The sequence below is a fragment of the Erithacus rubecula genome (assembly GCF_903797595.1).
Source record: "Erithacus rubecula genome assembly, chromosome: 8".
NCBI classification, from domain to species: Eukaryota; Metazoa; Chordata; class Aves; order Passeriformes; family Muscicapidae; genus Erithacus; species Erithacus rubecula.
The window spans coordinates 746,235-771,153 of NC_136659.1; the positions used below are offsets into that span (position 1 = coordinate 746,235).

The 24,919-nt window shown below is 46.6% G+C and overlaps 1 protein-coding gene across 7 annotated transcripts in view; it reads right to left on the reverse strand.

The window, feature by feature from the left end:
- The window catches only part of HDAC4 (histone deacetylase 4), a gene marked incomplete at its 5' end in the record, with an annotated part of 163,624 nt that overhangs the window by 14,460 nt on the left and 124,245 nt on the right, over positions 1-24,919 (reverse strand). For all 7 annotated transcript variants that reach the window (XM_079311313.1, XM_079311311.1, XM_079311314.1 and 4 more), the window contains 9 exons: positions 1,380-1,499; positions 2,410-2,497; positions 2,969-3,024; positions 3,241-3,348; positions 8,243-8,289; positions 11,544-11,664; positions 12,957-13,090; positions 18,608-18,794; positions 20,017-20,268. In XM_079311313.1, the coding sequence (XP_079167439.1) occupies positions 1,380-1,499; positions 2,410-2,497; positions 2,969-3,024; positions 3,241-3,348; positions 8,243-8,289; positions 11,544-11,664; positions 12,957-13,090; positions 18,608-18,794; positions 20,017-20,268 (1,113 nt within the window). The remainder of the gene's footprint in view (positions 1-1,379; positions 1,500-2,409; positions 2,498-2,968; positions 3,025-3,240; positions 3,349-8,242; positions 8,290-11,543; positions 11,665-12,956; positions 13,091-18,607; positions 18,795-20,016; positions 20,269-24,919) is intronic.

Consider the following 24,919-nt stretch of genomic DNA (forward strand, 5'->3'; position numbering starts at 1 on the left):
CTGCATCCTCTTGATTTTTTTGCAGCAGTGTGCTGTATGTAATACCTTTCATTTTTCAGCTCGATTCATTTTCAGCTCGATTCAGGAGCATATTTTATATTTCACTACAGTTGCAGCTGGGGAAAAAATGCATTTTAATCAGAGTGAGCTCCCCCTCTGCTGGAGAAAAACAGGATTCACAGAGAAGGGATTTTGGCTGCTTGAGGGACACGTGGGTGGGAGATGCAAATACATCTCTCTCCTTGCTTGTACTGCAAATGTCCCCATCTGCCCTGCCTGCAACTACCTGAGAGAGGGGAAAACTGAAAAATAAACCAGGATTCCAGCACTTTTTTTTTTTTTTTTTTTTTTTTTTTTGTGCCAAGAAGGTCTTTGCATATTAAAAGAAATAAATTAGGAAGTTAAGATTAATGTGTTATACAGCTGGGAAAAAATTCATGGCTTTTATTGCACATTATTCCTTGTACTGGTGCAAATATTTTTGCTAGAAAAGCACAGTGGTGGGTGTTCATCTACCCACAGTAATTTATCCATTGTTGGCTTAAATCAAACTTGTTTTGTATCCCCTCTCTTACTTGGTCTTAAATGACACATCTAAAAATGACTCTTTTTGTAAACCAGATTGCTAAAAAGCAGGAATTAAGCCTAATACAAAGGGCTGCTGTTCATTCACTACAACAGGGTGATGGAGCAGCATTACATCACATTTAAGTTTCTTTAGAGGTTGAAATGGAAAGACTGATGTTTTCTCAAGCAGACAATGCAAAATTCACAAGGGAAGTTTTCAGATGTCACCTGGAGAATCTTGGAGCACTTTAGGTACTCCATAAAATTTTCTTTTGCTAAATCACTCTGAAGGACCATATTTCCTGCCAGCCCAGAGGGAAAGGAAAGATGAACTCCAGGAACATCCAGAATTCAGCTCTCAGATCCACTGACCCAGCCCTCCTGCTGCGGGCTCTGAGGACACCACCAGCAAAGGGGGATTTGCTCCAGCAGCATCCATGACCGGCCCTCAAATCCCACAAATTTGGGGTGGAGGTGCAGCCTTGGTAGTGGTGAGTGATGCCTGGGCAGAGCCAGGAGAAAGAAGGGCAGGTGGAGGAGGGCCAGGAGAAGGGGAGATGGAGAGGTGGAGAAGAGGAGGTGGAGAAGAGGAGGCAGACAGGCTCCATGGCTGTGCCAGGAAAACTGAGAATGGATGGTGCAGCCACAGACAATCTGTTCCTTCTGCATCTAAGAAACAACTCCTGCCGAGGAAGGGGAAATCCTGAACAGGACATGGAGTGCTGGGACAGCAGGCAGAGGGCTCCAAAGGAGATCTGGCAAGGTGGCAGGAGCCCCTGTGAGTGCCAGGATTCTGGAATCCATGTGCTCACCTCATCTGGAGCACCACTGCCTGGGAAGAAGTTGCCATCATCATAGCGATGTAGTGAGATATAAAGGACGTTGGGATCGTTGTAGAAGGCCTGCTGAGTACCATTCCCATGGTGGACATCCTGCAGGGACAGGGAGCACAGCAGGGAGGTTAATCTTTCAGTAAAAACATGGATTAAAGGCATCAGTTTGGATTTGGAGGGGTTTTCTTCAATGTTGAGCTTGGTTTTCTTCAACCTGGCTGAAGTGGTTTACGGGGAATGGGAATAACCTGCTGTGCACACCTAGTTTGAGATGACACTCCTTGCTTAACACATGGGACAAACACAATCCCAAATGTCTGCCCAACTGAGGATTCATTTACCCAGATGGAAAGACCAATCCTGGGGGGATGGAGATACTGGGGTATTTGCTGCCCCACATCTGCCTCTTTAGTCAGTCTTTAGGGTGAGTACTGATCCAAATAAAGCTCTGTTGGATCCAGGTTAAACAACACAACCCACAAAAGATCACCTCTTGAGCTGCTGTGTGATGCACAAACACAGTCTGTGACAGGACAGAAATTAAAAAAAAAAATCATGTACCTTCCTGACATGAAAAAGAGGTCAGAAGTGAGGAAAAAACACTCATCTAGTAGGTCCAAAAGACAATGTAAATGCATTTAAACCTGTGGGTTTAACTGGCAGGTGGTTTGTGGCAACAGAACCAAAACTTTTGGCTGATACTCGGTCACTCCAATGCCTTTCTAGCCACATAAAACCTACTAAAAAATAAACATCTATAAATTGCCACAGCAGAAACCCAAAGAAGCCCTTCCCTTTTATTTGAAAACTGAAGTCCCTTTACAAATTTCTTCTCTGATTAGAACACTTTTACTCAGTTAAAACCCCAAATTTTGTCTTGCAGACCATGAGCAAGAAGTTTTTCACTGACTTACAGACTGACTTTTCACTGACTTCCCTTGCAAGAAGAAACTCACCCAGAATAATTTCCACCTGCTCTCCCAAAGGGAAAGAAGGAGCATTTACTCACCCAGTCCACAATGAGGATTTTGCTCACGTTGAGCCTCTGCTGTAGCAGTTTGGCTGCGATTGCCACGGAGTTAAAATAGCAGAAACCCCTGGAGAGGGAGACAAGGAAAACAGAGGTGTGAATTGCAGCTTCCTGTGGTGCCAGTGCACCCATCACCTAGATGGAACACAGAAGGAAGGAGTTCCTTCTGCTCTCACTCTTCCTTTCTCCCTGGAAATATGGAAAGGCTTGTGTTGGGAGGGACCTTGAAGCTCATCTCGTTCCATGGGCAGGGACACCTTCTACTAGATCCATTTTCCACTGGAAGTGCTGAATTCCAGCAGCAGACTCCAGGGAAACAGGGAACGTCCCACACTTACCAAACCCTCTGCTGATCCTTGCTAGAAAAGAAACCCCTAAAGCACTAAGCAGGATCTTACCCTGCTCCAGGGAATGTGGGGAGCTTGGAACACTACACATCTCATCTAGCAGTGCTAACTTAACAGAATTCCTTTGGAGTTTCCAGCTGTGCACCCCCATCAAAAGAGCCCTGGATGAAGTCAGTGAAGCCCATACTCACATGGGTGTGCTCTCCTCTGCATGGTGACCCGGGGGCCGGACAACAGCAAATCCATTCTGCACACAAAACACGAGGAAAGGAAAAGGTCAGAGGGACAAGGAGGGATGCAGGGGGCGCAGTCAGAAGCCTTAGTCCTGCTTGGGAACCCTGGAGCTGCTCTTGGTGGATTCCTCACAAGGTCATAGCAGTGGATGATGCTCTTCCTTGTTGTGGAGGGGGAAAAGGTCCTGGACAGAGCCCTGCAGAAAGCAGAGCTCAGACTGTTTTCATACCTTCAGTTCTCCTGTGGCCACTTTGAACACCAGCTCAATGACACAGCCCACGGCCAGGCGAGCGGCGCCGGATGAGTGCACCTCGTTCCAAATGGTGTCACTGTCAACCTGAGGGGACACACAGCAACCAGGTCAGGAGCAGGGAGGGCAGCCAGGGATCAAGAGACCTCTCTCTTATAAAGATGCCACTCACACGGGGTGATAGGACAAGGGGAATGGATTTAAACTGGAAGGGAGGGGGTTTATTTCAGATATTGGGAAGGAATTGCTCCCTGTGAGAGTGGGGAGACCCTGGCACAGGGTGCCCAGAGAAGCTGTGGCTGCCCCTGGATCCCTGGGAGTGTTCAAGGCCAGGTTGGAGCAGCCTGGTCTAGTGGAAGGTGTTCCTGTGACCACAGAGTCAGCATTTCTCTTTAATTGCTGCCGATCCCAGACGAAATAAAAAAGCTTTATTAAATAATTCAATCTTTCTTTAAAATAGAAAAATCCACAATAAAGAGGGATGTTTAGAGTTGGGCATTTAAAGGACAACTGCCCAGGAGTAGCTTCCCTGAGGAACTACGAGCTCACCCAGCCTAACAACAGACCTTCAGCATCCCGTGCTGACTACACAGATTTGCTTCAATGCTAAATATCTGACGGAACCACCCTGTTTTCCCCCTGAAAATGTGAAAACAGGCCACAGGCAAGGCAAGGCACCCTGCAGGCATGCCTGTATTGCTGTTACTCCAGATAGTATCACCAGATTTTTTTCACATATTGTTTTTCACATATTACTCTGCCCTGAGTGCATTTATGGAAACAGTGGCAAAAGGCAGAAATGGGAAGAAAGAGATCATTGGTTGTGCCTGGCTCACTGAGCAGTGGTGAGACACAAGTGGCCCCACAGAGGACAGATTCCACCTCCTTCCCAGCCATGCTGCAGCTGTCACTGGATGTAATTCCAGCTCTGTCATCATGGATGGCATCTGGTAGCATCCACTCTGAGGATACTTTGGAAGCCACATTAAACTAGGAAAGCTCTTGGAGAGCACAAAAAAAGCCTCTGGGGAATGCCACAGCATTGTGGGAGAGCACTGCAGTGACTCTTTGTGGCCTCAGGGATCCTCTGACCCCTGTAAGTTTGGGCAGTAACATGGGAACAGCAGCAGGATGGGGTCTGAGTTACATGTGACAGCTCCAGGAACCCTGGATCAGGACTGCACACTTGCAGAAAATGGGACTGACCTGATCAGATCCCTCCAAAAGCCCCCAAGGAGGTGGGAAGAAGCCCAAGCTGCTTCTCCTCCCCACTGACCAGTGCACTGTGCTCTGTGAGGACCCATCTTTGGCCTCCTGTCACTGGATCTGACCACCCACGAGTGTATCTACCCCATCTCTGGGCACAGCTAACCCATCTTCCAGCAAACCCAATCCATTTTCTTGGTCTTTGGAAGAAAATATCTCAGGATATCAGCAGGGAAGAGCTTCCCTTCCTGCCTGGACATAGAGAGTTCAGGGCTCCTTCCATGGGCCCTCTTCATTCCCTGAGAGGCACCAGGGGAATGGAAATACAAAATACCCAAATTCATGTGTCCTAAGGGGCCAACAGACCCTCAGATGGCTGTTGGGGCCAGTTTTCCCCAAAACCAGGATTCTTCAGCACCAGAGGCAAGCACTGCTACATTCAGGCTACAGCAGAAACCAGGTTCCCACCAGCAGCATTCCAGGAAGAATGTCCAAAATGAAACTCAAAGAGTTTTTCCTTCCTCATAATAAAAATTGCAATCTCCTTACAGTTATTTCCTTCCTTTAAGGAAAACCTGAGGTTTTTTTATTGATATCCATGATGAGGCTCCTACTCACACTGTAAATTCCTCCTACTCACACTGCTCTTTCCTATCCTGTGATGTGCAGCTGTCTCAGAATTAAATGAGCACCTTATGAAAGATTTCATTATTCTACTATTTAATTTAGCTGGAAAACCACACAGGTAAGAAATCAAGCAGCAGGACAGGTAGACACAGGTTGCACCAGAGCCTGCAGACCTTGCAAAGTGAAGGAGTTCTGCTCTTCCCTCACAGAGGAAGACACCCCACCGTGTCTCCTCCTGCTCTCAATTAAATAAATTAAATAATCCTCACATTCTGCTCCTCTGACTGGTTAATTAGTTACTCCTCATTTCCATTCCATGGAAGTCCTTTCTGTGCTCTCTGCTCTGCAAGAACTTACTTTGCTTGCACAGCTAAAATTGTTGATATGCTCTAATCAAGACTCTTGAACTCAAAAATAGAATCACCTACTCTGGAGAAGATCAACAACACAAACACCTCTGGAGTTCTCAGAATACACACAGAAAAATTATGCAGATCTTCAGATATTTTTAGAATGTGCACAGCAAAACACTACACAGGTAAGAAAACAAATGGATCAGCTATCCTGAAATCAAGCCTTTGAGTGTTTTGAAGAATCTGGATGCAAGTGTGCTGGGATGGTCTTGCAGATTTTTGAAGCTTAAGCTCCTTTCTCCCAAAACCTTCTTCTAATAATCCTGGATTAGGGAAGGCCATGGTGCGTGGGAGGACAATGTTGAAAAATGGGTGTGAGCTGCAGAGGAGCGAAGCTGAGCAAAATTCCCAAGTGATCAGCAGAAATAAATGAGTGATGTTTCACTCAGAGCTCACATCTGTTGATTTCAGTGCTTCTGTGCTTTCTTTCTTTTTTCCTCTCCTGCTAGGACCAGACAGCTGCAGAAGGGAGGAAGCTTCTCAGCCATGGGAAGGCTTCTTGGGATAAACCAATGAGGAAAAAGGGTTTCCAAGCACCTGGGAACAAATTTATCCTTTCTCTCCTTGATTTCAAGCCACCAAGACTGAGTTTTTACTATGAAGAGAGAGTCTGAAAGGTGTTATGAGATGAAGGGATTTGCTCGGAACTGTTTTCCTGCTGCTTCATCCAAGAGTTCCAGGACATCACACCCAAGGATGCCCAGGGTGGGATAGTTGGGGTGTCTGTGCAGGGACAGGATCAATGCTGGATTGATGATCCCTGTGGGTGCTTTCAACTCTGCCTATTCTGTAATTCACTCTCTTGCCTGTCCTTCATCTTGCTCCTTGTTGAGGAGAACTCATGGCTGCCCAAGCTCCATCCTCTATCCTGAAGGCAAAACAGCTCTCCAGGAGCTTCTCCCTCCATCAAAACTGCCCTGCACCCCCCTCAAAACTATCCTTCATCTTCATCTACACATCATCCCCAAAGGGAGAGAGCCATACTTTATTGCTTGCAGGAAAAGAACCTGGTTTCAAAGCTTTCCAGCCCATAATTGCACACAACATCCTCAGCTCCCGAATTCCTACCATCAGCCAACATTCAGCTTATGCTCCAGTATAAATCCAAAGGAGGACCTGTCCCACATCATACTACTGATTTTTAGATTTTTTTTTCCTTTCCTTTTGACTTTATGACATCATTCTTGCCCTCTGAAGAATATCTGGCAAACAATGAGGAATGGCTTCCCACTAAGAGAGGGCAGGATGAGGTGGGATATTGGGAAGGAATTCTTCTCTGTGAGGGTGGGGAGGCCCTGGCAGAAGTTTTGCTAGGATAGGATAGGATTGCTGAAACACTGCACCCAAATCAGCAAATATTCAATATTAAGAGTCTGTGGAAACAACCAAGCAGCAAGTACCATCTTTTTCAGGAGCATAGCAGGAATACCAGCACTGAGGCGTTTCCTGCCCTGATTTGGGATTTAATGCAAGACTTCTGGGCCTGTGCTGGGCTCAGACACTGTCTCTACTTGTTACCATTCAGTCTTCATTTGCAAATGATAATTTTTTTTTGCTTTGAATGGCATGCCTGACTGCAGGGCAGAGTAAATCCAAGCCTTTTAAGCTCTGGCCAAAAATTTGCCATGAATTAGGCGACTGCAGCATATTTACAATACAAAATAAAATATCTCCACGAGTGGCGGTACGAATAAATGACAATTATTCTCTCTTTTTTTTTTTTTTTTTTTTTTGACGGGATAATTTTCAAAGCAGCGATTTTGCAAAGGCTCAGGAAGAAAACAATTTTGTTTCATTTCCATAACAGAATCCAGACCTTGAAAATTCAACCTCACGAGCTACAATTATGCAGCAGAACTACCACTGTGAATTTTCAAACACAATGCCTTTTATTGTCTCTTCTCATTCTTTTCCCCTTCCTGCTCTCCACGATTTTCTGTCCTGTCACCCTCCACAGAAACTCTGGAGCAGAAAGTCTAACTTGAAAAGGAATTTTTTAAGCTTTCAGGCTTCAAAGGGAAACAAGAAAACCTTCAAAACAAGGTATTTAGGGTGTGGGGTTTTCTCGCCTTTATGGGAACAAACAACAGCAAAAAGCCTGATGATATGAAAATTTGACAGCTGAAAAGTAATGCTCAGTTTTTCCCACGAGGGATGGAGGGCTATTTTAGTCACCTCCTAGAGAATCCATGTGGATTATCCTGGAGCTGGAGAATAAAAAATGCCAAATACTATTTCCTTCAAGAGCAGTGATGCAGAAAACTTGCTATTCCCAGGAAAACATACATTCCCAAATTTTGTCCTACTTCATGGCCACATTTCCCACCTGCTGTGGGAGGCAGGCAGCTCTGGATACCCAAGACAGAGGATGGAACAGCTCCACAGCACAGACACAGAGGAACAAAAAGCACTTTGGGATGCAAGGGCTGCTTCCAAATGCAGCAACCCCTTCACCATTAAACATCCCTTCCTGAGAAAGGAACTTTTCCTCCTGAACATGCTGAGTGTCACATGGGCTCGGGCTCTCAGAAGCAGCTCTGAAATCATCCCTCTGCTTTTGAAGAAAGGCACATGAGGATGAGGCACCCTGAGCCCCAGGCAGCCCCTGGCTGCTCAGGGGCAGCATCTGGCTGCAATTACCCACCCCATGGAATGCAAAGCAGCAATTTTTGGTACTGGGGGCACCGGGAGAGAACAAACAGGACATTATTTACACATTAAAGAGAGTCACTTACCCCGACACCACCGCAAGGCAGCCTGACAAACATCGACGTTAGGGAACCTGGTGGGGGGACAAGAAATGCATTCCATGAGTCAAAAAGTCAGAGGTCACCAGACTCTGGGGCCAATTTTGTGGCAATTCTGCAATCTTTCCGAGCACAGAAACACAGACTGGGGGTTTTCTTTCCATTTTCAGCCAGCCCTGCTACAACACACACAGAGAATGAGCACACTCGGGCTCCTGCAAAAGCTGTTTATAAATCACTCATTTTTAGGCAAGCTTTGAGTGCTGTCTGGTGTTTCAAGATGATACATGAGGAAGATACCACCAACAATCACTCAGCATGTCTTCTCAGATGAGCACTTTAACCCCTTCCCACTGAGGGAGGACAGGAAATCATAAAAACACCCCAATTATCACTCATCTGCAGTTATGAGATGACTTCGGAGAGCATGGGCTTCATAAAAGAGGAAGACAGAAAAATAAACCAGTGGCAAGCAAAGAAAAAAACATGTGTTTTGACTGAAATAGCAAAACCAACAAGGAGAATTTGAGAAAACTTGTGAAAACCATCTGCAGGGCTAATTTTGGATCTGTAGGAAATGTAACATGGCTTTCTGGGCTCGTCTGTGAGTAAATTATCCTCCATTCAAAATTCCTGAGTGGGGCCCTGAGCAACCTGGTCTGGTGGAAGGTGTTCCTGCCCATGGTAGGGGGTGGAATGGGATGGGCTTCAAGGTCTATTCCCACCCAAACTGTTTGGGATTCTGTTACTGAAAGAGGCATTTGTGCACCTGGACTCATCTGAGCTCAAAGTGAGATGCCCTCTCTGATTAAATCCAAGTGGAGTCCGTAGATCATCCTGCCTCAGACCTCCTGTCACATCTCTCACTGCTAATCTACCCATTATTTCCATATTTGTCTTCTTGACAACAATTTATGGTTGCTCTCCACAAATTAAAAGCAGCCTAAGTTTCATCTGATCCAACAGGTTCCAAGTATTTCGACTGTCCAGGGAGAGATGGCTTTGTATTTTGGATCCATGACAAGGGGGAATGACTTTAAACTAAAACAGGGCAGGGATGGATGGGATATTGGGCAGGAATTGTTCCCTGGGAGTGTGGGCAGGCCCTGGCACAGGATGCTCAGAGCAGCTGTGGCTGCCCCTGGATCCCTGTGGGTGTCCCAGGCCAGGCTGGACACTGGGGCTGGGAGCAGCCTGGGACAGTGGAAGGTGTCCCTGCCCATCACAGGGGGATGAGATGAGCTTTAAGGTCCCTTCCCACCCAAATTGTTCTAGGATTCTGTGACTCCATGAAGGCACATCCCATTTTCCATTTGCAGAAGCTAACAAGAAACATCTTGTGTCCTGAAAAGCCTTTTCCTTTTCAGGCTGAGCTTTCTCAGGCTTTTTTGTTCCTCTCAGGGTTATCAAAGGCAAGAGTTTACATGGAGTCATCAGACACCTGCCAAGACACTCAGCCCTAACAAGCTCCCATTTGCATCCCCAAACCTCACACCAAGCTGTGCCCTCAGCTTTCAAACCTGCCCTAAACCCACCCTCTAACGTGTTTCAAAGAACTCCATGAAGCTGGTTTGTAAATTCAAAAGCCTTTTAAAACCCCAGCAGGAGAGGATGGCCAAAGGAAGGGTTTTCTACAAGTGTGCTCCCCTCTCCACATGGAGCTTTTCTCTGATGTCCTTGCTCAGCTCCTGCCCTGTGGAAGCCATCAGGAGACAAGGGGGTCAGTGGGCTGGCAGCCAGTGCCACTGTCAGCATCTCCAGGCTAAAACGGTGCCAAGTGGGCTTAGGAAACCAGGTTGAAGCCCAATTCAGAGCTACTGAACATCCCCTTCTTCTGGAAACTCTTGGGGACCTGACCTCTCACAGTTCTGGGGCTTTACTGCAAGTTGTACCCAAACAGGGAATGTTCTGTACTGGAAAGACCTCAGGTGTTAGAATTTCTCCTCTCAAAAGGATTAAACTTGATCTCTGCAACCACTTTAAAACGAGCGACTAAAGCCACATGGGACACAGAGCTATGGGAGCAGAGGCAGAGCAAGGGTTGCTTTCCCCACAGGTTCTCTGCAGAAACCATCAGGAATGGTTTAGCAATTGGGGTGTCCCCCCAAAAATGCCATCCAAATAAACTGTATCTCCAAAGACATCTGTGGAACTGGTGAGACAGATCCTGCCCAGAGCCAAGGAGGGAGTGGAAAAGTATCCCAAGAGAATCTTCTCAGATCTCCCAGGGAAGATTTACTGAGTTTTCCACTCCCAAGCATATGACATCATAAATTCCTGAAAGTTTACATCCTAATGAAGCTATCATTCAGCTGGAGGTGTCTACTTTGGGCTTCTCTGGCTTTAAGGAGGTGGGAAGTGAGCTATAAATACCATGCTAATTGCGGGTTTAACTCCTGGCTAATGGCTTCTCTCTCTGGGAGCTCATGTACACACTGAGCAAAATCTTTCCAGTTCCTTTGCTGTGACCACTACATCATGAAGGCCATGGAGTTAAACCTCTTTTTATATCATCCAAAGTCAGGCTAATCCTAAAATAAACTTTCTCAACGTCTAGATTCCAGAACTGTCTTTTTTTTTTGGTTTGTTTTTTTTTTCTGATCTCCACGAGAGAACTTCCCAAATTGCCGCTCCAGCTGCTGCTGCAAAAAGGCAGGAAGTAAAGGGAGGTGATGATGACGCCACAGAGGTGCTAAATCCCATGTTGTTTGGTTGCTTTGGAGGGCTGGTTATCTGAACATCCATCCCTTCGAATTTCTGCTGAGAAAATACCATTTTTTGGACATTTTTGTCTGTATTTTACAACAGACACAGCCCTGTTTCAGGGAGATTTGGTCTCCAGTGAAAGGGATAAACAATCTCACTCCAGATTAAACAAAAGTAGAGGCCCCTACATCTCTCTTGCTAATTATCCATACAAACCTGACAGGGGTTTGTTGATGCCTGTGCAACAGGTTGGGGGCTGCAGAACCAAATCCTTGGGAGAGTATTCCACTTCCTTCCCTAGCTAGCCATGCATAACTATCTAACACACAGAGTGCCCAAGGATAAAACATGCAGTCTGAACTATCTTTCCTCCTCAGGAAAACATCCTTTTAGATTCTGAAGGCATCAAAGAAAGGAGGTTTAAGCTGTCTAGGGTTTAGGGATCTGCCTGAAGAGAGGGAGATGGATCTTGTGCACCGAGCTGGAAACAATCCTCTTGGAGCTGCACAGGTCTAAGGATGAAGGGAGCCCCAGCATCTCACCCAGGGCTCTGGAAGGAGGATTTCCCCCCAGGGAAAGATACCTAGAAGCTTCTTGCTGTCCAGTTTCTGCCTGTTCAGAGGGTTAGTGCCATAGAGCAGGGTGTGGGCTTCTGAGTGAACCGTCTGCAGCTCCTCCAGCGTCGCCTTTCTGCCACGGATGCACTGAAAGGGGAAGGGAGACAGTGGTGAAATCACTGCTGAACTGCTTGGCTCTCTTTTCTGTTTCCTCAGCAAGCAGAGAGCAAAAATACTAAAATGGGTCCTAAGGTGGTTTTGGGTTAATCCCTTACTCGTGATATTTATTTGCTCAGCATAGAAAAGCATTTTCAGATCCATTCAAGATAAAGGAGGAAGCTTTGAAGACAGGTGATGGCAGGAGGTGGTGGGGCTGAAGGAAAGGTGACCAGAGAGATAAGGGAGTGCATCCTGAAATGGCAGGGCAGAGCTTGAAGAAAGCCAGCAGGGAATTAAGGCAGAAATTAGGCATTTTTGGAAAGAAAGAAGAGTCTGGTGAGACTGAAAGTCACCGGTGGGCAGGAGGGAAACACAGCTGGAAAGCAGGTGAAGATCAACAGCCCTCATTGTGAGAGCAACCAAAATATCAAGGCAAGCACAGAAATTAAAGAAAATAAATATTCCTTAACCAAATCAACAGAAAATTAGGACTAATAGTATTGACTGGCATCTTACAGTGATGAACTTGAGGAGACCAGGCAACTAGCAGCGGGGTTTATTTGGTCCCAAATAATCCCAAAATTCGATTAAATGGGTATCCACAGAGATAGGTTTGAAAGGGCTAAACGAGTCAGGACAGGGAAATTTGGGCAGGGGCAATGCTGCCACCACGTGGATGTCTTATCTGACAGCTCAGGAACACTCTCAGCCAGATTCTGACACTGCTGAAATATTTATGCTCAGAGATTCAGCCCCCTCAGGTGCTCAAAGAATTGATGAACACACACTTATACTCCCATTAATCACCACTGCTGCTAGTTGTAACTAATAACCACTCATTAATTTTTATTATCAACCTTCACTCTTTCTGCTTAATAGCTACGCTTTTCTCTCTGTTTGCTTGCTCTTAAAATATATCAAATAAATCTAATTTAACCTCTTGTGATGGAATGGTGCTCAGTGCTTTCCTCCTACCCCCAATCCTTTTACAGCATAGCTTGACCATTACTTATTAAAGAGCATTAAAAAAAGTTATTAAGCCACAGAAAAGCTGTCACTCCAGTTTTTGCTGGGATAATTGCAGGGATAACAAATGAGAGTGTTACATCATATCTTGCTCTTTTCTTTGCAGAACAATTGCAACAACAATAATAAAAATAATAACCAATAATAACAGATAACAATACAATAATAAAGCAATAATAAAATTCAATAATAATGCAATAATTTAATAATACTAATAAAAACAGTAATGTGGCCTTTCCTGGTGTTTCCCTCACCTCACACTTGCCCCGTAGCCCGGTCTCCTGGAGCCTAGACCAGATGCTCTGGATCCTGCCTGCATGCTCAGGGTGGCTGTTGGTGTTTCCACAGGTGCACTGGTGCTTCAGCATCAATGTGTCATACACAAGGCCTGCAGAGGACACAAGGGACAGAATTGCTCTTGGGTTAAAAAAACACGCCAAAAATTTGCCAGTTGTAGGAGAAAAAAAGCTTATTTTGCAGTCAATGGTTCCAGGCCAAAATTTTGTATTCGACCATGAGCCACAGACAACTGAAAACCCAAACCTACATCCACCCCTTCCCATGGAAATCCCCAAGGGATATGAGAAGGAAATCAGTACCAAGATGTGAAATTAAATGCCAGGGAGAGGTGACACCTGTGTGAGAGCAGAGGTGCCAGCATGGGATCTGGAATCTGGAGCTTTTCCCCTGGCTACCAAAATGCCTCCAGGGCTTGGCATCAAAACCCAGAAGGACCAAGTCATTGCTGGATGAGGGGCTCAGGCAGCTAAATCCCTCTGCATTCCCAGGGATTGATGGCATGAGAGCAGCACAGTAGGCTTTGATTCATGCTCCAGAATTGCCTGGGTATGATTTTGGAAGGTAAGTTGGGATTTCATAGCCAATATTCCAACCAGAGGAAAACAGAAGGTCCTCCCCAGTGACAGATCTTTCCTTGTTTCTCTCAAGCAAAATAATTGAAGTCAACTGTTTAAATGCATCTGTCCTTCAGCCGAAAGCTCCAGAATACACAACAAAAGCCATTGGTTTGGGGCTTTTTCCCCAAGAAAAAAGCTTCTTGCAGGAAGTATATGTATGAAAGTTGGTCCAAGGGCTGAAGCCAGGCTGGGAGGGCTGGGGGTGCTCACCTGGAGAAGGGAAGGCTCCAGGGAGAGCTCAGAGCCTGTTGCAGAGCCTAAAGAGGCTCCAGAAGAGCTGGAGAGCGACTTGAGACAGGACATGGAATGGCTTCAAACTGCCAGAGGGCAGGGATGGATGGGATATTGGGCAGGAATTGTTCCCTGGGAGGGTGGGCAGGCCCTGGCACAGGGTGCCCAGAGCAGCTGTGGCTGCCCCTGGATCCCTGGAAGTGTCCAAGGCCAGATAGGAGCACCCTGGGCTAGTGGAAGGTGTCCCTGCCCAAGGCAGACATTTAAAACCAGATAACCTTCCAGGTCCTTTCCACCCCAAGGTGTTCCATGACTCCTAGAGAATGCAAAGGTCCTGATGAGAATCCAAAGCCTCTGAAGGCAGCAGTGGCAGGACCTGTCCCAGCTCCCATGTCCAAGGCTGTGCAGCCCAGCTGCCGGTATTCCAGGGAAATCCCAGGCCAGCACACCCATGCCATGCTGGGCACAGCTGGATCCGTGCTCCCAGCTCAAGCAGGGACTCACAGCCCAGTCTGGAGCCCCAAGGAGCTGCAGGGAAGCCTAAGAGCAGCTGGAGCTGAGGCTGAGCCCCTGCATGTTGCCAGCCCAGCTGGGTGTGGGCACACTGTGCCTCTGGGAATCTTGGCTCCCCGCTCTGGCCCGGCACTCTGCAGCCTCAGGGGAGCTGTCTGGCAGCTCCTTGCTCTGCTGTAGGTGAGTGCAGAGGAGAAAAACACCCCTGAAATCCAAACCTGGCTTCCAGAGAGACAACAGAGCCCTGGCAATTGGCTGCCCACAGGTCAGCTGGAGTTCAACTGGAGGAGGCTGTGCTGCAAAGCTCTCTCAGGGTCTCTCGTGTTTGATTCATAGCATCAAACACCACCAGGAGCTGCTGGGCCAAAGGATTCCTCAGAAGTCACCTGAGGAGAAGCTTTCACCCCAGTCTGAGTTTAACTGAACTAGTGCAAGGTCTTAAACTAAAAGAAATTCAGATTCAATTTATGGCAGAAATTCTTCCCTGTGAGGGTAGTGAGGCCCTGGCTGACCCATCCCTGGAAGTATCCAAGGTCAGGCTTGACAGGGCTTGGAGCAGCCTGGGATACTGTGAGGTGGCCCTGGCCATGGAACTGGATCATCTTCAAGCCTCCTTCCAACCCAAACCACACAAGGAATCTATCTCACCCCAAACCTGGTGCTCACAGAACTTGGTTCATCAATAGTTTCTCCTTTCCCAAGGGTTCACTGATAACACCAGTGTCTCAGTGAAGTTCTGTGCTGCAATCACACATAATTTCTCTTTCCTAGAAACCCAGTGGAAAAGGGAGCTGTTCCCAGTTCCTTCCTATGGCTGGGGACACTCAGCTGCACACACTCACACAAAGGGAAACTCAGCAATTTAATCTCAAAATACAAAACTACACTGGCTGTTACAAGTTAATTGAAGTGGTGCTGGAAGCAAGACTCTTTTCAGACATAAGAACAATCACTTTTAAAGGTCAGCACTAAAGCAAAACCAACTGGCTTTTCTTGGCAGAACAAACATATGATCTGAGGTTCAGATAATTATATTGCTCTGCACAGGAGAGAATAAATGCCTTCATCGGAAAGGAAAAACCCTTTAATGCAGAACATCAGAATAATTTGTCGACCCATTTTTGCAGGAGATCAGAGACTGGATAATTGGAGCTATGCAAATTAATGGCCTAACCTGAGGATCCTTATTCGAGTGTGTAGAACAGGGCAGGCAGGACTGTTCATTAAAGTCACGGGGGCTGCTTGAGCTAGAGAGGGCAAGTTCAAGGACTGGCTTTCTGGGAGGAAGGAAAATTAAATGTCATGCTTCGGGACATCAAACTGATTGCTGGAAGGATCCAGGAAGGGCACGGCTTTCACTCTGATGTGGAGTAATGGACATCATGTTTGAGACCTGCAGTATGTGGCTCTTTCCCCCAGACCTTTGAAGTCTCAGGTGTTGGTCACCGAGAGAGACAGGAAAATAAAATATACATCAGCCCCAGAACTTCCAGCTGTCTGGAGCTAAGTCAGTCCAGGAAAAGCATTAGCTTTCTGTATTATTACTATAAAATTTCCCAAACATGAAAGGGAGGAATAATTCTTTTGTCTGTTGGACAAGGACTGATCTCTTAAGGGCCACATTCACATCCAGAGCGATCATGGTTGCCTTAATTAGGGCCATTCAGTGAAGTCTGCTTCTTGCAGCCCTCTCACCAAACCATCACACCAACTCCAATCCTCATTCCTCTGCCTTAGGATCAGTCTCCAAAGCAGCCACTTACCAGCCAGATGGATTTTCCTAGGGAAAAAGAAGCCTGATGCATTTCAGCACTGCTTACTTTTGAAAAACACCCAAGACTTTAATTTCCTGCCTTCCAAAGAATAGCTCAATCCTGGTGATTAAGCTTTAGTATCCACCTCCAGAAACACAATCTCTGACGTGCCACTGTGGACAACTCCAACAAAACACGAGGCAATTTAACTCACACACATGCTCAGCAGCTGAAATGCCTTTCCTCTCCTTTCTCCTGCTTCCATGCCCATGGCTGTGGGCTTTTTTCCCTGCTTCTCCTATAAAGACAGTGCAGGTTAATTAAACCAGACCTAGGACTAGTTTTGGGACTTGTACAGAGGTCTTACCTTTATGCTTGGCACCTTAATTAATGCCAGTGAATTTATTTTGTTCTTCCTTCTCCATTCACCCACATAAATGCAGAGATGGAAGGGAGAAGTCAAGCCCTGGGAATCTTTACCCATATAAATGCTGTGAAAATGTTATTTTAGGTGGGTGAACTACCTGAAGCATTCTGCACCTCATCACCCTGTGCAGTGCTGGATAAAAGCAGTGTGATATTCCACTTCATATTTTAAGCCACTTTTTGATTTTTTCAAACTGCCTCCAAGGAAAATAAATCCTGATACTGGAACAGCATCTCTTCCAAGCAGCACAGCTCTCAAATCTGCAGAGTGCAGATACTGCTGCCTGCAATTTTGAATGAAATTCAGAGGCACAGATCTGAGTCAAACATAGATCCTCTGGTAGGAAATGTTATTCATGGTATGTTCAGAGTCTTGCATGTGATTGATTGGGCAGCTTCAATACTGGAGGAAGAGGACAAGGAGAAGAAAGAGAAGGAATGAATAATCCCTTCAAGCACAGCCAGGCTTCCTTGTTTTTAAAGCCCCAAGGTTTGGGGTTAAGTGTATTAGAAACTCAAGTTTCATCTGCTCTGACCCTGAGCCAGGGGACTTTCCCTTGCACCCCTGGAAAAGCCAAAATCTTTTAATCTGGCCAGAACTGACTGCATTAGAAATGCAGTTCTGCTGAAATTACAGGGATCAGTGCTTACAACCAATAGGGACTTTAAAGGGCTGATTTGCAAAATCTGAGCCATTTCCTGGGTTGTTCCAGAGCTGACAGCACACGCTTCCCACCCTTCCTGCAGCCAGGAGCTGAGGAATACTGCACATTCCACTATTACTACACCACCAGGGCCTGAAAATAAACCCAATTCACAGCACTGAGCTGAGTGATGCAAGAAGTGTAGGTTAAAAATGGAATAAAAGCAGAAGTGAAAGGGAAATAACATCATGAGCTGCTCTTATTTTTGGGCGTTGTGGATCCCCCCCCTTTCCTTTTCCCTGGGAACACATCATGTTGCAAACTGTTCATTCACAAAGTAAGAGCCTGACATTTGGGGAAGAAGGCAGACTTTGAAATCAGTCCTCATCACCCAGCACAGGGCCTGAGGAGTTGCATGGAAAATCAACTTTTAGCTGTTGCTGAGGGCACTGAAGAGGCAGAAAGGATTTTGGAGGAGAAAAGTTGGCTGTTAGGATACAGGAAGAATAATTAAGTTTCTTACTTTTAATTTTGGTGGGAGACCACAGAATCCCAGGATGGTTTGTTTTGGGAGGACCTTAAAGCCTGTCTTGTTTCACCCCTACCATGGGCAGGATTGCACTGATCATTTTCCTTCACAGGTAAGCAAACACTCTTTGCTCTCCTCAAGACAAGCTGAAATCACCAGCTCACTTTGTTTTTCCTAACCTGCATGGACTCCTGTGCAACAGGAGGAGGGGAGGCTGGCAGGGAGCCCGGAGTGGATAACTGATGGCATGAGATTATGGAGGGACTGGAGAAGGTGGAGGAAACAGAGCCAGCATTGCATTTGGCACTCTGTCCTTCAGCAGCACTGGCTCTCCCTGCCTTGCCTCTCAATCAGTTCTGCCACAGCCTGGGACTGGCTCTGTCTGCCTGGAGACACACAGCTCCAGGGCTGTGCTGCTGCTGATGTGTGCAGGGTATTTTCACTCTAGGGAAGGGGCAAGCAGGACAACAGGGATGACTCAGTCTGCTCATTGAGGAAGGCAGGATGTTCTGGAGTACCTAAATGAGGATGAATGTAGAGCCAACGCTTAAGGATTTGCAGGGACAAGGAAGAAAATCACAGAATCATCATCATGGAATGCTTTGAGTTGGAAAAGACCTTAAAGCTCATGTCGTGGGCAGGGCAGGGACACTTTTCACAATCCCACAGTGCCCCAAGACCTCTCCAACCTGCCCTCCAGGGATAGGGCTGTCACAGCTTCTCTAGGCAACCTTATCACCCTCACAGAGAAGGATTTCCCTCTGATATCCCATCTAACCCTACTCCCACCCTAAAGCCATTCCCCCTTTTCCACGCCCTTGCAGAACAGCTGAAGGTAAAACAAACTCGTCACCACAGCCCTCCCCCAGCCCCCAGCCCCAGAAAGCTCACCTGTTGTGAACCTTGGCTTAGTGGGTGGCTCCTGCACGGACATGGGGAAGGTGGCCGAGGCGGGGGAGGACTGTGCCCGGGACAGGGGCCGGTGTCCCCCGAAGGACACGGGCATGCCAGCCGCCTCCAGCGACGCCTGGTAGTTCCTCAGCTGGTGAATCCGCTGCTGCTCCAGCAGCAGGGCTTGCTGTGGGCAACAGAAGCAGGCAGCTGCTGAAAGGGCCTTCCCCAAAAGGTTTTTGAAGGTTCTCGGGCTTGGGCTCCTTTCCCTCGCATGCAGCAAAAGAAGGTGTGGTGTTTCTAGAGCCAAGTCAGGCAGGCACAGCACGTGGAGCCCCAGCCCTGAGCCTGGTGCACACTGACAGGGGCACTGGCAGGTGCAGCTCTGCCCTCCCCCACAACTTTCTCATCTTCCTCTCCCCGTGCTCCCACCCCACTGTACCGGGCATTTAGCAGTGAAACACTCCAGGCCACGGAATGAGCCCACTCAACTGGATCCCAGGCTGGAGAGGGAGCTCTTAACTGAGCCAGTTCTCTGTGCAGCCACACCTGAGCAGACTCCTGGTCAGAAGGGATTGCTGTTCCATTCCATTCCCTCTATTTATTCCCTCCTGCTTTGAGGCAAAACAGTTTTAAAGTCTCCTGAGGTGTGACCATGGATTCAGGATTAAGGTGGTGAGGCAGCACTTTCAGAGGAATGGTATCACTGATAATAGTCCATCATCAGCAACACACAATTAGAGAATCCTAGGACGGTTTGGGCCTTAAAGCTCATCCCTGCCATGGGCAGGGACACCTTCCCCTATCCCAGGTTGCTCCAAGCCCTGTTCAACCTGGCCTTGGACACTTCCAGGGGTGAGATGGCAACAGCTTTCTTGGGAAAATGTAGGTCCTGAGCAACATCCCAGTGACATTCCTGGAGAACATGGATCATTACATGGATTCATTACATTGTGCTCCCTTGTTATTGAATTCAGCCCCCTGCAATCCACAAGCCTCAGGTACTTTCCCTCAAGAGTGAGCCTGGCTGGAGGCTTCAAGAGCTCCAATTCCAAAGCAGAAACACCCTCCATTTGTCACCTGCTCCCTTACATGCAGCCTTTCTCTGGAACAATTGGTTTTAAAGCATTAAACCAAAATACAGTCTCCTGCGGTTGGCTAGGGCTCAGAAATGTTAGGATACACTTTATCTTCCCAAAGAAACAGCCATGGAAGTGTCTCAGTGGCCCAGCAAACACTGTGTTTTGTGCAGGTGACCCAGACTCCCCTCCTAGGCGTTCGTCAGCTGGCGGGTGACTCCAGGGAAGGAATCACACGATTTTACATCGGTTCCTGCACCCAGCCAACCCTCGGGAGCTGGATCCCCTCAGAGCAGCACAAGGTGACTTCCAAGCCCAAAGGTGCCTCACCTGGCGGAAGAGCAGCTCCTGCTCCGCTTGCCTCTGCCCAGCCTCCAGCTCCTGCTGCGGCTCTGCCTCCTCCTCGTCACTCTCGATGGGCTCCTGCTTGACCTGCACCACGCTGGCCAGCCCCGGGGGCTCCTTCTGGCCCCGCTCGCCGTACGGCTCCTCCAGCAGCGCCTGGTGCTCCCGCAGCTCCTCCTCCGTCTCCTCGGGGTGGCTCTCGTGCTGCCGCGCCGGCTCCGTGGGCTTGGAGATGATCTGAAAGGAGCCCAAACTCGTCAGCCCACCACAGGAAAAGCTCTGCTCTGCAGGCTCACAGGAAAGAGCAGTTCTGAGTTATTGTGTCTCACAATCCAGGCCCCAAACAATCTCAGGGAAAGGTCAGGGCAACCTTGGCGTTCATGGCTCCGAAATCCCGTGTCCCAAGTAATGACAGCCTCTTATTTTCCACTTCATCTTCTCTCTGAAGGAATAAGAGCCTCTTGTTCCTGCACGCTTCCAGATGCTACTCTATTCACAAACCCACAGAGCAACCATCAAGATGTTTGGCAATTAAATTCTGAAAGAATACAGGGGACACAAACCCTCCAACAGGGGTTTTGCTGCCTATTTGCTCAACATCACCTCAAATCAGCCCCTGAATTTCATCTGTGAGGCTGAAATAATGATTACTTGAAAATCCGCACTCTTATGGAGCTGGTTAAGAGGAACTCAGGACATGCAGCTGAGAGCAAACCTCAAGAGCAGCATTGTTCTAACCTGACCTTCCCAACCAGACACAGTAAACATCTCAGAAAATAGCTCCTAAACCAAAAGGAACAATTTCATTTTCTCTGTAACTCACTCAGCCTTCTTGTAAGTTCTTTGGCAAGATAAAATTCACAGTTCTCTGTCTCAGACTGCTTATGATTTTTATTTGGGATATAAAACAAAAAAAAACCCAAATGTGACCTGTTTTTAACTCCAGTGTAAGAAAACCAATCCACTTTCTCCCTTTCAAAGAGCTCAGGCTGTCCCTGTTTCACAGGCTTATAAAGAAACTGCTGCACTTTGAAAGTTGTCAGGGCAAGGTTTAATGAGGATTAGGTCACGGGTATGGAAAGCAATATTGATTTTAAATCTAATAAAGCTAAATCAAAACATGGTTATTGAACACATGCGGGAGGTGGGACTATTTGTCAGTAACTTGCTCTTTGAAGAACAGTGGCTCCAACCTGGAATGAAGCCTTTTTCCTCCCAAAAGCAGGAAGGAAGGCTCTGCCATACAAACTAAGCAAGGCAGAGGGGCAAGAATGGAGTTGAATCTGGCAAGGGACATGAAGAAAGAAAAGAGGAAGGCTAAGGAGATCCTGGTGCCACTGCTGAACGAGGGAAGGCACCTGGTGGCATATGAGATAGAATTATGCCTTATTTAAGACCATCCCTCAGGAATCCCAGGACTCTGACACCAGAGAAAAAGTCTGGAACAAGGAAAACTTCCCTTAGTGAAGGTTTAGTAAACACTTAGAAGACCTGGACATCCTTAAGTCCATGGAACTCTCATCGGTTGCACTCACAGACGATGGGACAGAAAGCCATGGGCACAAATTAAAACCCATAAAATTCCTTCTGAACACAATAAAACTTTGTTGTTTTTTTTCCCTGTGAGGGTGGTCAGACACTTGAACAGGTTTTTCGGAGAGATTCTGGAGTCTTCATCCTTGGAGATCCTTGGGCAACCTCCTAGAGGAGGGATATTGCCCTCAGTGAACTCAGGAGGTCCCTGCAAAGATTCAGGGATCAAAACCTCTCAAAGATTTTTGTGAGGCTCCCCCTGCCTCCCCTGAATTTCATTCCTTGTAACACACACTGAATAACCAAACCACATTAAGCTGAAAGTTCTTCCAACAATTTTCTTTAAGCCCTCTTAGGCTTGATGAATATTATCTGTTCTAAAGATAATTAAATTATCATAAACCATCTGCTGCATGTTTTTTTTTTTTTTTTTCCCCTGCTTGGATCGAAGGTCTCAAGCTTTTGAACTTAATGCCTTTTGAACTTCTAAACTGCATGAGGTAATTGCTGGGAAAAATAACTTACAGTGCCATTTTCATACCTAATGGGAATGAGAGGCAATGTAATTCCCTGGAAGTTTTAAATTTTTCCTACTCCTTAAAAATGCAAGAATTAAACGACAACCATGGTGAAGGTTGAGAAGACCAAGTGGTTGATGACAAGGACATTTCAGACATTCTGTCTGCAAAGGGAATCTCCTAGTCTGTCACCAGTAACCTGCTCTTATAGGACAGTTTTGCAGAGAAGACACTTTGTTACATAATACACGAGTATCTGCATCCCAGGCCCTAAAATTCCCTAAAAATCTTCCATTTGTACAGTTTTACGAGCACGTGCTGGTGCAATTTAAAATGGGAGGGAATAAAAGTGCGAGGGGCTGGCTGTAATGGCAGCACTGAGAATGCCTGTAAATATATCTGAAATAGTATGCACAAAGCACCATAAATAACCCCTCCATCCCTTAATTAGCTCTCTGGCTTCCTCTGCTACAAGGTTACTCCTCTGTTTTCATACCCAGTGGCCTCTGACTGTCACAAACTGCCACCATAAACCTCTGGTAAAGGCACTGCCTCTCCAGCCTCGTGCAGATAATGACTTCACTCCGGAATAAATTACAGCTCTCTAGTCACAAGCATGTTTAAAAGGCTCCACGAAGCTGGCAAGAGTTCTCCTCCACAGCTTTGAAATACAAAGAACAGAAAATAAAAATAAAAAAACAAACAAACAACAAAAAAATAAAAACCACAGCAAAAAAACCTCATGGCGAAGTCAGGTCATAAATACAGGGGAAACCAAAGATTTCATAATTTTTCTGTGGATCATTTCATGAGGGGAAAAAAGCTGCATTTTTCACTAGTGACATTTCAGCTGCTGTTGGATTTGTCCAGTAGATGTGATAAATGGAATCATGTAACCATTAAGGCTGGAAAAGACTTCCAAGACCATCAAACCCAACCTCTGAGTATCCATACCACCTTCTGCAGGATACCTTTCTCCACAGTGACAAGTTCCTGGGACATTGAAGACCTTGAAGGTCCTACCAAGATGTTAGAGACATTGACTTGCACATCAGAGAGCAATGAGGAGCCCTGAGCAGAAAAACTATGGAATCCCAGAAAGGTTTGAGCTGCATGGGACCCCAATCCCCATCAGTGGGGTAGCACAGGAGGAAAACCAGAGGAAGAGAGGAGCCAGGAAGCAAAGGAGGATGTTAGCTCAGCCCTGACCATGCCATGATGTGCAGAAGCCAGCAGAACCCTCCCTTTCCTCCCTCTGGAGGTGAAGAATGAACTCAAGGAAGAACCAGAACAACTCTGGACAGCTGGAAACACAGCTTTGATGAAAATGAGGAAAAAGCAAGGAAAAAAAAATGGATGATAAAGGCTGAAGTCATTTGACTTGACATGGCTCTTCCCACATTCCCTTTGAGTTCTGATTTTTAACTTTTATAGACTAAGGAGAAACAAGAGATGATAAGGGATGATGGGGAAAGGCCAACTTGGGCACCAGCCAAGAAGGGAGCTGGCAGAGCCTTCTGAAGCAGCCAAAGCCTACAGAAATCCCTTGATCTGCCTTTTTTCCCCTGAAGTGATGGGACAGCCGGGGAAAAACAACTGCCTGAGGTAGCCTCAGTCCTACAACTGGAAGGACCAGGCAACTGTGGAGCTTCTGTGCCTAGAGGAGAGGGAACAACACACCTGCAAGGCTGGGTGGGGCTTGAAGCAAAACTTCTGATATTATAAATCACAGAATCCTTAAGGCTGGAAAAGTCCTCTCAGACCATCTGTCCAACTGCTTCCCCCCAGCACTGCCAAACCCTCCCCAAACCCTGTCCCGAAGACATCCACAGGTTGTCTGAACACTTCCAGGGAGTCCCCCACTGCCCAGGCTGCCTGTGCCAGCGCCTGACCACCTTTTCAGTACAGAAATTATTTCTCATCTTTTCCAATCTAAACTTCCCCTGGCAGTTCCCTTTTGAACATTAAACATGCAAAAAAGGTGGGAAATAGAAGCATAGGCTGATGGTGGAATATCAGCTCAACAAGAATCACAGAATAATTTGGGTTGGAAGGGATCTTAAAGCTCATCCTGTTCCACTTCCTGCCATGGGCACAGACCCCTTCCATTATCCCAGGCTGCTCCAAGCCCTATCCAACCTGGTGTTGGACACTCCCAGGGATCTTAGGGTCCCAGTGATTATCCGTATTATTTTTATTTAAAATACACACTCTTCCTTAGTTGCCTTCCTGGAAACAGCATGACTCGTTTTGACTGCAGTCCCCTCAAAAATTTCGGCTGCTGCAGATATCTAACAGGGAATGTTTAGGGCCAAAATCTCAAAGTCTAGACAAATCACAAGGAATTAAGAAAAGCCTGATTTAGGAATATATAAATATAGAAAATACTTCAGGAGTATTATTTACGGGAAATCTGCAAATAAAAAGAATTAGCAGGCAGTGCTAGCAGTCCTGTTAATAATTAAATAATATTTTCTTTTATTTTTAGTCCTGCCCTTAACTCTCCTACACACATGAGGGTCCTAAAATATCCTAACATCTGGGAAAAGTCTTTTCCCATGTCAGCACTTGGATGCTATCCCATGGGATAAATCTGCCACGCACACAGCGAAAGCACCAAAGTGATTTTACTTGTGACTTCTATAAATCAAACACAGGGAAATCAGTTTAATTAAACCCTCTCTGATTGATTTTGCTGTGTAGAGTGATGGACAAAGCTGGAATTCAGAGTGCTCCAGTGGCTCTCCAGCTCCTGGGAGGTCCAGGAGAAAGTCTGAATGAGCTCAGTGGATACGTCACAGCCAAGGCTTTGGAAAAGTTTTAAAAACCTTCCCGCA